The sequence below is a fragment of the Ictidomys tridecemlineatus genome, chromosome 14, assembly GCF_052094955.1.
Source record: "Ictidomys tridecemlineatus isolate mIctTri1 chromosome 14, mIctTri1.hap1, whole genome shotgun sequence".
Lineage (NCBI taxonomy): Eukaryota > Metazoa > Chordata > Mammalia > Rodentia > Sciuridae > Ictidomys > Ictidomys tridecemlineatus.
The window spans coordinates 39,029,013-39,045,889 of NC_135490.1; the positions used below are offsets into that span (position 1 = coordinate 39,029,013).

At 36.0% G+C, this 16,877-nt stretch overlaps 1 protein-coding gene across 1 annotated transcript; it reads right to left on the bottom strand.

Annotated features, from left to right (window-relative positions):
• Window positions 1-13,462: 13,462 nt before the first annotated feature.
• Window positions 13,463-15,766, bottom strand: LOC101963342 (disintegrin and metalloproteinase domain-containing protein 25). Its single transcript, XM_040269893.2, has one exon. It carries the CDS (start codon window positions 15,764-15,766, stop codon window positions 13,463-13,465), a length of 2,304 nt encoding a protein of 767 aa, XP_040125827.2.
• Between the last annotated feature and the right edge of the window lie 1,111 nt (window positions 15,767-16,877).

The following is a 16,877-nucleotide window of genomic DNA, read 5'->3' on the forward strand; positions in this document are numbered from 1 at the left end:
CTTCATTAAGCAATAAATATTTTAAAATACTGACTTAAATTCCGATTTGAACACTGCTCCTTGGAAACTAAAATTGATTGATTCAAGATATCATTGGATTTTTTTTATATTTATTTTCTATTTTTTAAAAAATATTTATTTATTTATTAAGTTTTTGGCAGACACAACATTTTCGTTTGTATGTGGTGCTGAGGATCGAACCCAGGCCGCACACATGCCAGACGAGCGCGCTACCACTTGAGCCACATCCCCAGCCCTCATTGGATGTTTATGAGATTGTGGAGAACAATTTATTAGGATTGGTGTTCTCCAAATTAAAGTTGTATATTAGTTTTGAACAATAAAAGTTACAAATTTTGTTGGAAATTCATTGGTATTATATAAGTTCTCTGACTGGACCTATTATCTATAAAAAATATGGTAAGATTTATATACTAGTCCCTACACTGGGAAGTAACCTTAATCATATTTTCTAAAAGACAATTAAGAGACATCCATTTAAAGGATAATATTCTGAGATTAAAGAGATATTTTAGAACCTTCTCTCAAAAAGAGATTGAGGGTTCTTTGTAAATTGTTAGGATGGATAAGCTAGTCTATATACTGGGATATTACAATAAGCAATAAAAGATATCTCATTTTCATATCTATCCTCAACTACTATCATCAAAGAAAGCCTTAACAATTGTCTACTGGATAAAAAAGATCAAAGGGGACCTCTCAAACTTAATACAGACCGGAACAAATTCAGGGGAATTTTTCAATCCAAATTCATGTTTTGTAATATTTCAAAATATGCCAGATGTCTAACCTTGCCTAGAGAAATATTATTCTATTACTTAGCTAAACTTTAAAATAGAAGGCCATCTTAAAAACAGTCTTAAAGAGATTTATCGTAACCATGTCCCCATAACACAGAATAGGGACAAGCCTGACAGTTTGTCTGGAACACAGACAGTTATTCAAGACAAATTGGTATCCAACAGATAAACAAAATGCCTAAAAAATAATTTTAGTAACCCTTTAGAAAAATCCTACTATTTTCATAGTGAGACTTAAAGAGACAATACAGCACCTAAATTTATAGGGGGCCACCCATTTTCAAAAGATGAGTTTATCATCCAGTTAGCCCTAGATATTCCAAGGTATTTTCAAAGATTAACATACTCCTAACCAAGTTTAGATGTTACATCACAGTTAAATGGAGGCCAAATGAAGATTTAAAAAAAGACAAACATACAGACAGAAGAGATTAAAATGCTAATCTTACTCCAAGAAAAATAAGCTTCCTAGTTAAAAATTTTACTCTTCTTTCAAAAACAGATTTTGGAAGCCTCTAAACATTTGAAAGAGTAAGATTAGCATTTTAATCTCTTCTTTCTGTGTTTGTCTTTTTTTTTTTGCCTTATTTCAAGTCCCTGTCAACAATTTGTCACTGAGGAAAATAACCCTAACAATAGTTACCCCTAAAATATTAGACAGTGATAAATAAATTAGCTCAATAAACCAATTGCTAATTTCAATAAGAGATTTAACATGGTAGACCTTTTCTCAACTTCAATAATATAAGGTAATACCCTCCATACATTGATATTTTTAATTGGTAAAGTCATAAATTATACATAATTATTAGAACTAATTTTACTACATTAAATAAAGTTATTAAGGATGCTCATACAACTGTTTTTTTTAGCCAAAGATTGTTTTGACATAAGATCCCTAAAAATGATATTGCTAGCTCAATGTCATATAAAATTCTAAATTAAATTAGATCACTGTCTTAAACAATACTGTTAACTTGTTTTTACCCATTAATATTTGAGATACTAACTCTTCCTACTTAGGTCAATACTAAGTTTAATAACAATAATGACAGTTTTTCATGGATTCATAGAGAAAAGATTATTCATTTCTCTATTTCATTTTTTATTAATGATAAAAACAAAATATCTTCTCTAGGCCCACTTAGCATATGTACTTCCTATTTTGGATAAATGTCTTCTATATAATTTCTCATGCCCCTAATAAAGGCCACAGATTCTAAGTTAAAAACTCTAGTCACTAGCCTCATCCCAAAGTAAGACAATTATGTAAGTTAATCTAGAGTTAATTTCAAAATACAAATTTTTTATACAGCTTATTGTATTCTTCATTTTTGGTAATTCTGTTAAAATAAAAATCAAGTCATACATTTAGTAAAGGCTAAGTTTTTATTTACCATAGTACCTTTAAAAGACTTTTATCAAGTCTCATGACCAACTAGAGCTAATAAATCTTTTATTATTTATAATGCTTGTACTATTGTCTATAATTTAAACTAATGATATTATGACTTATGTCAGCCTTTCATTCAATATTAATATATTTTAAAAGGGGGAAACAGGACCCCCCAGGCACATAATAGGTCTTATAAAATATTTTAAAATTTTTTGTCTTAATTTTAATATTGAGAGTCTAATTGCTACTGAATGTGATTTAGTAAATTAAGTTAAATTTCAAAAGATAGAGTTTAAATCGTTCATCATGAAAATGACTGAAAACCTGGCACAGAAAGGTAAACTTCCAGCTGCAGAGTTTATAGCCATGCAGCTTCATGAGCTTGTCAAGTAAGTAAAAATTACAAACTTCTATGGACCCATTTCTCAGGTCCACCTTTAATGTGCCTTGCAGTGTGGACTGGAAAGTCCACCTATATAACTAGATTAATTGTACTGACTATAATGGTCAGTTATACCTACATGTTGATCTTATGGTAAACAGACTGGGAATATGTTTTGAGAAAAAGACAGCATATGAGAAATCTAAGCCAGCCAATCACGCTAGTCCTTAGAAATTAAGATTATATATCAGAAAAATTGTCAAACTAGAAAGATTGTTGAAACAAAACCTTCTTATACAGGCCAATTATTTACATAAAATATACACCAATGTATTATTGCCCTAATTATTCTACAATAGAAATTGGCACCTTTCCTAAGTGGATAGATTGTGCAAATGTCTTGTCAGTATAACATAAAGTGTCTAGAAATGGTGGATATTTTTTAGGCTGGTCTCCTAGAATTACATGCGCATGCCATAAATCCTAGAAACCTTAATCCTCAGTGAGATGGCACCCAAAAGGATGTTTTGATGTTTGACTTCTGCCTTCAGAATATTTACATTGCCGAAAGACCTAAAAGACTCCTTAAATGTGAAAATTGAGAGAGAGGATGGTTAAATATTCTGTGACCTATAAAAGGTAAAACTTGCCTAATTTTATCCCTAGTTATAGTAGAAAAAAATGGCATTGATCCTTCATCAACATTTCTTTGTCCTATTGCCAGCTAGCATGCTGAAGTTAGCATTCAGGCCTTGAAACAAGCCAATTAACCAGATCTAGGCAAATTTTTGATGTCATGATCCTTTAAGTGACTACTTAACATATTATTCATTGTTCCTACAATACAGCCTTTGTGGCTATGTTTTAAAACTTACAACATATGAATTTTCTTAATAATTTGACTTAAATGACTTCAAAGATTCTCTGTAGTCAGATAGGTGCTGATGGAAGAATTAAAATAAAGTTAAAATGCTCTAGAAGCCACTGTAATGAATAATGTGAATGAGCCCTCTGATCTATGATTTGTGGAAAGGCTTAAATGCCATGCCAAACAAAAATGTCTGTGTTACTATGGCCAAGCACAATGCTTCCCAATAAAATTGGGAAAAGATTACGAATCTTTTGATGAATGTTTGGCAGAGTAATAATAATAACCTAGATCTCCCAAAGTTAATTATGTTAGTGAAAAGATATGTTTTCTACTAATTCCTTTTGTATCTCAATAGTAGGTCATAATGACCTCGGACCAAGAATCCAGTGACTGAAAGATATTATTCCCTGGTTGCCTTTTTTTTTTAATTAAGAAAGGGAATATGTTGGGAGCTGCTCTGGATGCAGATGCCTTGAAGTCCTGGTGCCTTGGGGCACTGAGCAATTATTGCTTTCCACAGTAACTTAGGTGTTACCCCAGCTCAGATGACAAGGTGGGTCTTCAGATGTGTCACCCACTGGGGTTGAGTTACACTCACCTGTTCCTTTGTAATTCCACCCGTTTGCCCTTTGGGGGATATAATTTCAATGGAACCTCCTCTTATGTGTCTCCTATATAAGAATAAAAAATTCCGGTGGTGTTCTCTCTTTCCAATGACCCTTAAGGTCGGAGAGCCATCACGGATTTTTAAAACGTATTTCTGTGTGTTTGTGTGCTTTCTTTGTTGTTTTCTTAAGTTATTGGAATAGTTTGATTTTGTGAAGCCAGCTTTAGTTCTCCAGCTAGAATAGATGGTGATACTCAGACTTAAGTACTATCCTTATAATATAAATTAATCCTACCAGTACCCGGATAGCTACGGTTCATTTGTCTGCTCCCCTTGCATCAAGTTATATAAAGAAGCCTGTGCAGAGGAAGAGTGGCAGAATCTGTCAGTTCAGACATTGAAACTGCCACTGAGATGAACTTCTTGAGAAAATGTTTAGAATCATTAAAGGAGTTTATTGCCATAAATGTCAAGCTAATGATGAATTACAAATATTTAGAGAGCACTTTGTGTTATGTTAGTCAACTTCTCATTGCTGTGAACAAAGTACCTGATCAGAACAACTTCGAGAAGGAAAAGTTTATTTGGGGTTCAAATTTTCAGATATTCAGTCCATAGCCAGCTGGCTCCATTTCCCTGGGCCTGAGGTGTGCTAGGAAATGAATCCATTAATGAATTTACCACTGTCACAACCTAGTCATTACACTTTTGAACATTCCTGCATTTCCTAGCACATAAGATTTTCAGGGGACATTATAGATCCAAATTATAACACACCTTGATAGAGAATATAATGTAGTGAAAGGTTATAGATTGTTTTTTATGCAGAGGAAAAGTCATATACTGGGTAACTACCACTTAATAGAACTTATGTTTTTCTTTGTTTTCTTCAATATTGAATTAATTTTGGAGGCATATTTTTACATCACAAGTTGTCTTTTGTAAATAAATTCATGGATTAGCATTCAGGCACAAATTACTACCATTTTTTTCTATACACATTGCTCATGTCAACACTAATCTAAACACAATTTTTGTTCCAGTTCAACAACTAGTCTTTGATTAACTATCTCTTTTTTCCACACAGTTAGCTCTTTTCCCGACCATATGTGTCAAGAACTACATATCAGTGTGTTATTTAATTGTAAAATATTATATAATGATATAAAGATATGCACAGTAGTTCCTATCATTGTAAAACCTATTGATGAAAATGTTTTGTACTCTTGCTCCCTGAAGTTAGGTTCATGGAACCCTATGGAGGGAGAGAAAAAGAGAGAATTCAAATAGTTCAATTTATACACATACCCACGCTGTTACTCAGTGTATTTATCGCTCATATTTAGCATAATATAATTCTGCCCCTCACTCGTTAGCTGGTCTTAGATCCTCTATGTATCCCAATTTATGGCACCAAGTATGATTCTGTTGTATTTGATACAACATGGTACCTAATGAAATCCAACTAACTCATCAGTGTCAACTAAACAGTGATATATTCCAATGTTAGAAAAAATTTATTTTGTTATATTAAATAAGAGTTTGTTTCCAATGATGAGAGCATAGGTATCCTAACAGCACCATCCTAAACAATTTTCATTCTTGTAAGAAATGCTTTTCCTTTGCCTTCCACACTATCCACTTAACCTACAACCTAGGAAAGATACAATGTCTTTGTAATATATGCCATTCACAAGTGACAGTAGTAAAGGAATTTGAGGAGTTAATACTGTTTTCCCTTTGAGCATTTTTCTTAAACTTTATAACTGAATTGTCTTGTTGGTTGGTTGACATATGTGTAAGTTTATTTATTTATTTTTCTTTAAACAGTGCAATTTCTTTTTTCTTTTTGGTACAGGGAATTAAACTCAGGGACACATTACCACTGAGATGTCTGCAGCTTTTGTTTATTTATTTATTTTTAAATTTTAGGTAGGAAACAAAATAAATCATTGTTATTTTTATCTCAGAGTTCTTTTCTTTTGGTCAATGTGGTATGTTTTGTGCAAGAGCCATGGCACACCTCAGTTTAATTTCCATAGACTTATATGGTACTTTAAAACACAGAACAAAAAAGCAAAGAACATTTTGTATTTCCCTCTTGATTAGTTTTATTATGATGTAGTATATTGATTTTTTTGTTAATTTGTTGCACAGAAAATAATTATTTGATTCAATGTACATACTTTTGCTGAAGCCAAAAGGAACCACTGTGTAGATTAACTCATTCATTAACATCAAAATCCATTTTTATCTCTGAAAAAAATTGAGTCAGACTGGCCTTGAAATTGCGATTCCCCTGCCTCAAACTCCTGAATGGCTATGACTATAGGCATGTGCCTGTGTGCCTAGTTTAAGCCGTACAATTTTAAATACGTATTTTGTTTGCTTCTCCATCTTTTCCAACACAATTCATTTTATACTGAGTTATTTCATGGTTGTTCCTTAAATAGGTTCATCAGAGGGATTGTGGTACTTTTTCTTTTATTGGTATGAGAGTTTTAATGGCTTTCTGCCACTCTTTGATGACTTTGTGATAAACACTGTCCCAGGGATTGTGGGTGATAGGATTGCTAATCTAATAAAAAGTTGTTCAAATATTCATTATCCTTCCTATTTACTTTCCTCTTTAGGCTGATGATGCAAACTAATTTCAGACTTATGTGCCAGCACAATTATTTGTTGATGTTTTGTTTTTTTGCTGTGTGTTGGTTTGTTAATTTACATTTAAAACTGTACAAGAATTATAGTGTTTAAAAATATTACATAATTATTTAATATATCATTCTTGGTTTATTATTTTAAAATAATAAATCATTTGTGATTGATTACACAAAGAATTGCAGTCCACAAAATGTGATCAAAATTGAAAAAAGCTCCACACACAATTTTCTCTGGTCCATTTATGACAAAGCAAATAAAAATCTACAACATTTGAACACTCCTGTAAGTATGTACTTACATGAACAGAGTAAGAGGCTATTTCTGAGCTTTTCTTAAGTAACCCTGGGTTATTCTTATTATTTTTATTTTGTTTATTTATGATTTTTTAAGATGGAATGTAGCTATGCTACCTAGGTTGTTCTCAAACTCTTAGGCTCAAGTGATCCTCATACCTCAGCCTCCTGTGTAGCTGTACTACAGGTATATGCTACCTTCCCCAGTTTAAGACTATTTTAATGTGATGCTTTTATTATTACTCCCAAGAAGAAAGGGGGCAGGTGACACCCCAAGATGTATAGTATAGGGGAAATCTGAGATTTGTATTGTTGAAGCTCAGTGTTATTCTTGTGCATTGGTAAACCACACTATACTCATAGAAACCTAGAACCAATGCATATCCTAACTTGGGCCAATACAATATTCCGTCTTCACAAAAGGATGATCTGGGGATTTAAAATGTCTTTCACCAAGATTGTAATGCATGGTGGTAGCAGAGCCAGGAAAGAAAAACTAACAAACGGATCCCAAATTTCTCTATTGTATCATTAGAGTCTCAAAACAAGTCTCATGGCCTTGCCTGTATACAAGGTAGAAATGTTTGTGCTATGTAAGAATAGCTACTCCTGCTCTTGTTTTTGGTATCTGTTTCCATGGAATATTTTTGCACATCTCTTTATTTTAAGTTCCTGTGTGTCATTACAAGTGAAGTGTATTTCTTATAGGCAGCATATTGCTGGGTCTTTGTTTTCCCCATTCAGTTAGTATAAATCTTTTTAGTGGAGAATCTTGTAAGCCATTTACATTCCAACTTTTTATTGCTAGTTAAGGACTTATTCCTGTTGTTTTGTTAATTTTGGGGTTGTTTTGTATATGCTTTGATTCCTTTCTTTCTCTCTTGTTCTTTGTGGTTGATTGTTTCTGTATTGATAAGGGTTGATGTTTTTTCTTTTGTTTATATGAGCTATTATTGTTTTATATATTTGTACATTTTCTTGATAGTAGGTATTATTATCTTGTTATGTAGAACTCCCTTAAGCATTTGTTGAAAGGCTGGCTTCAGGATGATTAATTGCCTGAGTTTTTGCTTGTCTTGGAAAGATTTCATTTCACCTTCCATTTTGAAGGATAGCTGTGCTTGGTATAATATTCTTGGTTGGTAGCTTTTGTTTTATTTTGTTTTTTCCTTCGGAGTTTCAAATATGTTGTCCCAATCTCTCCTGTCTTAAAAGATATCCACTGAGAAATTTGCTGTTAGTTAAATGGAGATTTTTCTATATGTGCTTTGTTGCTTTTCTACTGCCATTTTTAGAATTCTTTACCTAGGACATATCACATTTGACCATAATGTCTCAGAGAATAATTGTTTTGGCTGAATCTAATTGGGGTCCTTTGAGCTCCATAGACCTGGGTATCCACATTTCCCCCAATATTTGAGAAGTTTTCAGTTAGTATTTCATTAAATTAGCTTACTATAGCTTTTCTTTTATCTTCTTTCCAGAGGCTCTATAAAAATATGAATATTTTTATTTATTAATATATTAAAAAATGAATGTTTTTATTCTTAGTGGAATCCCACAAATCTCAAAGACTTTCTTCATTTTCTTTTTTTTTTTTTTTTGGTCTTATTTTTTATGTGGTAGGGTGGGGACAAGGGAGTGCAGAGAGAGAAACATGGATATTTCAAAAGACCTGTTTTCAAGTTCAGAAATTTTTCTTCTGCTTGATCTATTCTGTAGTTTTTGAAAACCTCACTTTCATTTTTTTCACCTATCTAGTTGTCAGCACCAAGATTTTTGTTTCTTAACAATGCTCTTCAGTCTTTGTTGAATTTCTAATTCATAGCATAAGTTGTTTTACTAAATTCATTGATTGGCTCCTTATCTTCTCTTATATTGCATTAAATTTGTTTTAAAAGTATTACTTTGAATTCTTTCTCAGGCAATTTATTGATTTCATTTTCTTTTGGCACCACTGGTAGACAGATATTGTGTTCCTTTAGAGATGTCATGTTTCTCTGCTATTTAATGCTTCCTATGTCCTTATGTTGATATCAGTACATCTGATAAATCAATTGCCTTTGCTATTTATGAGATGGCTTTCATAGCAAAAGGCTTTATGTGGTGATGTGTCCTGGGATGTTGTTTGGATAGGCTTATGATGGTTAATGTTGGGAATGCAGTTTCTTCAGTTCTAATGAAGACCAATGCAGTTTCTTCAGTTCTAATGAAGCCCAAGAATGTCTTGGTGAGTAAGGCTGGACAGGATTGAGGGATTGTTCATTTAGCTAGAGTGCAGCTTTCTTAGGTACAGTGGGTTCACTACCAGCTCTGATTGTGGTACATGAAGTTGCAACTGTGGGATATCTCTCAGTTTCTGCAGGTCACAGAATGGTGGGGCTACTCTGGCAGGTCCAAGCAGACAAGGTACAGTTGGTTGGCATGTCAAGATAGGCAGGGCACTTATAAAATGTGAAGGCTGTATGGGAAATAGGATTCTTCCATTGGCCTTGGCATGCATGGCATGGTACTCTTGACAGTAGGAACAGGGTATCTGTTAGTGTCTAAGTGCTATAGGGTGGCTGGACTGTACAAGTAGTACAAAAAATGGTTCTTTTCTGTGTCTTGAAGGTTTAAGGTACCTTTGTGAGTCAGTGACAGGTCAGCCATTCGGGAAAGGACTCCTAGGATGTGGGTAGATGGAAAGGATCACTCAAATTATTCACTGGGGCCACAAGAGAGTAGACTAATCTACTCTGCAACTTCTATGGCTCAAGGGTGTGGGCTGGGCCATCTAACTGATTTGCAGGCCTCAGGAGGTTAGGTAGGGCCATGTAACTACTTCCTGGGATTGGGTGGGCTATGGCATTTGAGTGCAGGCCACCCTGTAGATTTCTGGAGAGGAAAGAGGATGGACAAAATCATATGGTTAATTCTCAAGTGCCAAGTAATCTGAGTTGCTAGTGCAGGTCATCAGCCGCTTTGTAGAACATGGGGTGGACAGGCTCTCAAGGTGTCATTGTGCAGCATGTTTTGGGCAAAGAGGTTACATGTGGATCAGGCTTTTTCACCAGGATGATTAAGTGGCAAGTTCATTTCTATGCAGATAGTATGATTGTGAGTGTCAAAAACCCTAGACCCTCAATAGAAAAGCATATGTAATGAGTGATATTCATCACTGGCTCAAGGGGATTAAGTATAACTTCTGACCAAATGTAGACTATATAAATCCCACTCTGAATATGAATAAGGAGATAAATTATATCAAAGAGCCAATGGACATTCCTGCAATGGAAACTATAATTGCCAAATTTTAAAAAAATCATAAGAAAGGAGATCAGCAGAAGATCTGAATAAGATGAGAAAGCAATGAACAAACTTGAAGATGGTTCTTTAGAGAGGACACAATATGAATAAAAGAAAGACCAAAGCTAACAATATCTCTGAAAAATATATAATCCAGTATGGAGCAGTGGTGTGAAATTGTGTTTCCATTTATAAAAGAACAGTGAAAACCCTTCTTTGAACATTACTTGCAGTAAATTCTCTTTTCCCTTTGTCTGCACTCCCATACTAGGAATCTTATAATTTTTCACATATTTCAAACACCTGTTACCTTTTTACATTTCTTTTTTGTATGCTTCACTATTAGCATTTTTCCACTGATATCTCTTCCAGAAGATTAATTCTTTATATTTGTCTGTCCAATCAACTGTTCAACTCATCTACTTAATTTCTTTTTATATTTATAATTTTTAACTCAAAAATATCAGGTAATTTCTAAATCACTGAGATTTAGAAATTTTATGTTTTATGTCTTTCTTATGTTTTGTACATTTTCTCCTAGTTTGAGATAGATTAATCATAGTTGTAAATTCATGTACTCTTGTTCTACACTATGAATCATTTTAGCACTAGATCTGCCCTTCTGTCTCCTTATTTCTGCCTCCTTATTTCTATATTATTTAACTGTAATAGTAAGTCATGTTTATGTTTTTCCTTTCAGCACATTTTAGTCTGTTTTAGCACATATTTTTAGTCTGCTCTAAAAGAATACTACACATTGGATAATTTATAGAGAAAATTAATATATTGCTCATGGTTCTGAAAGCTGTAAACTCATAGACTGAGAGACTGCATGTAATGAGGCCTTCCTGGTGCAAGAAGGAGATTGCTTTTATGAGAAAGGCAATCCTGTGATAACTGTACCACTCCCATAATGATGGCCTTAATCTGTCATGATGGTCCTGCCTAAACACTCATAAAGACTCACCTCCCAATACCATTACAGTGGCAATGAAATTCAATATGAGTTTTGGAACAGACATTTGTACCATAATAGCAAGTATAGAAATATTTGTTATAAGCTGGTAATTGTACATTGAAACACCAAGTGGCTCCACTACAGAGTTCCCATTTCCTATGTTGGGAAGATGGACTAAGTGGCTGGTTACCTAAATCAATCATGGATTAAGCTAAGCCAGAGGTAAGCGAGTTTTCAATAAATCTTGGATTAATCTTTACTTATGGGGCACTGCTCAGACATGGGCCTGCTCGACTTTCACTTGGGAGTGTACATGACACTAACTGCTCAGCTTTGATGGATTATGGGGACTAATATCTACCATCTAAAGATTCATAATCTAGGTCTTCAGCCTTCTGTGAAATGAAAGGCCAGAATCCAGTAAGTGTCTAAATGGAGAAACTGAATGTGCTTGAGACAAGCCACTTCACTGCGTCTTGTGTACAAAATGTAACATGGATTTAGGAAAATATGCCTTTTAGAAATTTCAGAGTAGCTCACCAACATCTCCCAATGCAGAAGAGACTTTGGGGAAAATGATTACCAGTGGAAGTCCCCCAAATGTCTACTTTATGAATACAGGCCTGGGAAGTAACTAAGAGGATTGGAGTTTATCTGCTTCTCAGCAGAGTTCCTGTCCTCCAATGGGGCCAAACCTCCTCCTCCATTCACATCCAGCATCCATTAGTTCTCCAGAGAAAAGACACCTGTGGATACTCAACTCATTTCACAATTGTGTTCCAGTTGGAAAATTTAGTTCATTGAGTTCTCCTTGCCTCCCAGCTTTCTAATGACCTCGAAGTATGGTTTTTAAGGTTTAATTAGAGATCTCTATGTCTTTTTCCCCAGAGAAAACATACTTGAACAAGACTTATCACATCCTTCCTACAATTGTAAATATCTTTTTTCGTTCTATTTTATAATCAAAGTTGCAAAGGAGTTGAGAGGCAAGTGCTTTGGTCCTGTTTAGAGATTACAAAGACATTCTCCCTAAGTTTAAAACATATTTTCAAGAGAGTAAAGGGCATTGTGGAAAAAATTCAAATCTTCTGATATCTGACTCCTTTCTCTATCCACCATCATACCAAGGTAAGTTTTATAGCCCTCAGAATTCAGTCGCAAAATAAGATACCACACCCCTGAGATAACCACAAGTTACTAAGTAGAAGGCATAGCTGTCACCATTACGAGTGGAGATCAACAGGAAGAGGTTGGGGATGTTCAAACCCCGAGCTTTGGAGTAGGTTCCATGGTTCTAGGACCCCAACCTCTGAGGACAGGTACAGCCAGCTTGGTGCTTAACCTCTGGAATCTGGCAGGGAGCCTAGAGAACCAGGACCCAAGATTCTGAGGGTGTGTTGTTTGATACCTTTTCTCTGTCCTGGGCTGATGATACTTTTGCTGCTGGAAGTTACTAAATATACATAGGAATTACATGTAGACTGAAAGCTACTACTGCTGCCTAGATAAAAACTCTAACGGAAGTGATGCTGATACAAACTGTAAGCAGTTCCATAGATATCCAGTCTCCCTGTGACTCCCCCAAGGGCAGAAACTGCTAGGGAGGACTGCAATGAGGTGTTATTTGTGAGTTTCCTCTCTCCCTGTGAGAGGGAAGACTGAAAAAGGAAGGTGGTTTGCAATTGAGAGAAGCTGAGTACACACCACACACGATCCATCCATACAGTAGGCCTTTGGCTCAAGAAACACAAAGAACTATTTCCATGAAAAATAAACCATGATGTGGGGTGAATTTGGTGGTAGAATGCATGCCTAGTGAGTACAAGGTTCTGAATTCAATCCCCAGTAGAGTAAATATGAAGAAAATAAAAAACTAAAATTACTTGAAATAATGAAAAGTGAGAATGAGGTAGGAATTACATACATTAAAAAGCAAAAGTTTATGATCCTGAAGCAATGTCCTCTGAAACTTTCTGCCAGTGGTTTCTAACATTTGGAATAACATTTCTACTGCCAGGATACTAAAAGTTAATGGATGGTAAATTTCATTGAGGATTGGGATTTTTTTCTGAAATTGCAAGAAATTTGATCTTCTTTCTCATGTAAAAGTTCAAACATTGAGTTCTTCTTTCTCAGGTGAAAGTGAAGTATGAGCACCCAGCTACTGCATCTCAGGTAAAGTTTAATCACTCAGCTGTTCCATCTCAAGTGAGGTGTGATCACTCAGCTGTTCCATCTCAGGTGAAGTGTGATCCCTCAGCTGTTCTACCTCAGATAAAGTTTGATCACCCAACTCTTTCTTCTCAGGTGAAGGTTGGACACGTTTCTCTTTTTTCCTAGGTGGTGCTTTGTGCATCTTTACAAACAAAAGTAACAAACTCATAAACAAAACCAAAAACGGAAATAAAAAAAAAGGTCCTTTCTTCTTCTTCATCCACTCTTGCACTGTTTTCCCAGGAGGTGGGCCACTATCAACACTCCCTCCATGGCCTATTTTTACACAGTAAGGGGGCTCCCAGTTAGAGTCACAATGGCAGTGATGTTTGTTGTTGCAGATCCCTTTCCTAGCACAGGTCTCTGGCGAACAATCACTTGTCCACAGCGACATAGAGACACACTTCTGGCGGATGCACACATGTTCAGCACCACACTCTGTGCCATCTTTCACGTCACCAATATCTGGTACAGTCATCCCCAAATGATAGTCGGTACCCCAGCAGGTCACACCATTGAAGTCCATCCAATGCACAGTAGTGTGACTTCTCAAAAAGGGAATTTCTTTCACATTCTCACACTGAACTCTTCCACAGAGGAAATCTGATTTATTACACTTCACATAGTTTTCACCAACGAGACCACAGTTACCAAAGCGGTCACCTCGGCTGTTCATTTCTGTGTAGCAACTCTCCTGTGCACTCCTGGATTCTTTGCCAAAGATCTGTCTGCACTGTTCGTCACGTGCATTGCATCTCTTCTCATGGCAGTAGCCACTGCCCATGCAACGGACCCCATCCTGCACATACACATCTTCTGGACACTCAGGTGAGGTGCCATTGCACCACTCTGGAAGATCACACTCACTGACATTTTCTCTACACACTTGACCCGGTGGCAAGAGAAGGCAGTCTTCACAACAAAGCCCAGAGGCACATTCAGCCCCAAATTTCAGAGTGCAGTTTTCTGAACAACATGGATGGTTTGAACACAAAGTTGGGGATCCACAGTCGCATTCCTCTCCTTCTTCAACCACACCATTCCCACAGACTGTCCACCTGATGATGTCTGCTTGGTTTGGTACATTGTGCATACAATTCAGAACTGGAAAGGTACTCCACATTTGAGCATAACTGCAATTGCTGAATCTATAGCCTTCCATATCTGATGCATGCATGATACAAACACGATGCTCGCATTTACATTCTGGTGTATCATGCTTCATACCCAGATTATGACCCATTTCATGTGTTATGACAAGTGAAATATCATACAATTTATCTCCCAGGAAACTCTCTATTCCACAATTATAAGGAGGTATACAAACAGATCCAACATAGGCTAAGCCAATATAACTACCAAAAGTTTGGTGTGCCAGAAAATGTGCAATATCATTTTTTATGCGAGAATTAAGACTGGCTACCTTCCAGTCGCAAAACAGATCCAGGACTTGAACCATGTCATTAGTGACATTGAGAAGATTCTTTTCATTCCAGACCTCAATTCCAAGTAAACACAAATCAACATCCAATGGACTTAAAAGGGAATGTATATGATTGACAATGACAAATACGTCCTCTAATACATGTGAGACATTACTTTTCTTATAAAGGAATCGCTTATAGTCTACAACCAAAACTGTTTCTAGAAACCATTTGTGGGTCCACCAGCCTTCATAACCACTTTGCCTCAGAATGGAATTATTACTCCTTTGGAGCTTCAGTTGTCGTGCTAGTTCTTCTTCTGTTAGTCCACATCTCATGAATGAGAATTGTGTCTTCTCTCTCTGCATCTTATAAACCAGATGTTCAAATGTGGTAGAAAGTCTTTTGGGTTTGATTTCATAAACAATGTCATGGATCTCTAGTGTTCCTTGAAAGCCCCCCAAACAGGTGCTAAGAGAAACTAGGGATTCTGGGTCCCCTTCCACATAGCCATCATAGAAGCAGTCACTCTGGACAAAAGGGTGGTCCTCGATCAGAGCACCCTGGTCTGTGTAGGTGAACACAGAGAAGGGTTTGGAAACCAGAAGTTTCTTGGCCTTCATGTGGACAATGTGTTTCTTGCCTCCAAAGTACAGACTGTAGGAGATCCAGTCAGGGGGTCTCAAGCCTCTACGGGTGCCAGTTATCCTCAAGGGTATCACTACTTCTGGGGGGCTGTAGTGTTGAGAGTGCCCGATCTGGACCCATCCAGAAAGGAAGAGCAAGATGCTCAGGCAGAGTTTCAGGAGAGTGATCCTCATATACACCAGGGCCTCACCCACAGCCATCATGGTTTGTGACTGGAAGCAAAGAGGCAGGGCAGGAGGTGCTGTTGTCCTGTCTCCTCCCTTTGACTTGGTTGCAAGCAGCACTGACCCTTAATGGGATGTCTCCTTCAGAGTCAATCCATCAGAGCCACAGAACTAAAAGAAAAAATAAAATAAAAAGAAGGGCAGAGATGAGGTGGCTAAATTATCAACAGGCCAAGGTAGAGAGAACAGCAGGGTATGGGCTCAAATGCATTAGTGTTTAGTTTAGGGCATGACTAGATATTTTGCATTGGATTTTCTCTTAATTTTGGTGATGCAGAATCAGATCATGGGAGTTGAAAAAAATGACAACTGGCCACTGATTGAAAATTGCCAAACACGGATATAGGAGACGTGGGTTCATGATACCATTCTCTAAGTATATGAGTATGTGAGAACATTTCCACAATAAATATTTAAAACAAGAGTCTGAATGTAAAGGTGAATATAGAAGTTGTTTTGATGAGGGAATCTGTATTTATATGAATTGGATTGGAGTAAGTAACAATAGTTTTTCCTTCCTATTTCTAAGGATTATTTAGTCACATTACTCATGAGAAATATGTAAAACAATTCTCACATACATTACTTTTCTTCATGATTCTTAATATGGACTTCCATGCAACTAATGATTTGTTCAAAATTCCTCCAATCCTGTCAGATTTCAATGTCAAAGCATCAATTATCCTTCAAAAGTAATAAAATCTGCTTATTATAGATACTTTCCGGCATTAAAACAAGCAATAGTGGAATTGGAAGGGGGAGTACCTTGGGTTGATACATTTCACTCAAAGGTATTTATATGTGATTACACTCATATAAAATAATATTTTTCAAAGTCTGGGACCCTATAAAAATAAAAAAAGCAAACTAGCTGGAAGAGTAACAGTTGGAAAAGAGAAGGTACTGAAAGAAAAATAAAGTGTCTTCAGAAAGGAAAAAAAAATCAATAAACCCTGGGAGGATGGTGCAGGTGATAAGATAAGCTTCAGTGCAGGTGATGCTGTACCAGAGCAAAGACATCAAAATCCCTGGCATTTCAGGATGCTGAGGAAATCAGCTCCAAGTTCAACTTTCCAATGGATTTGTC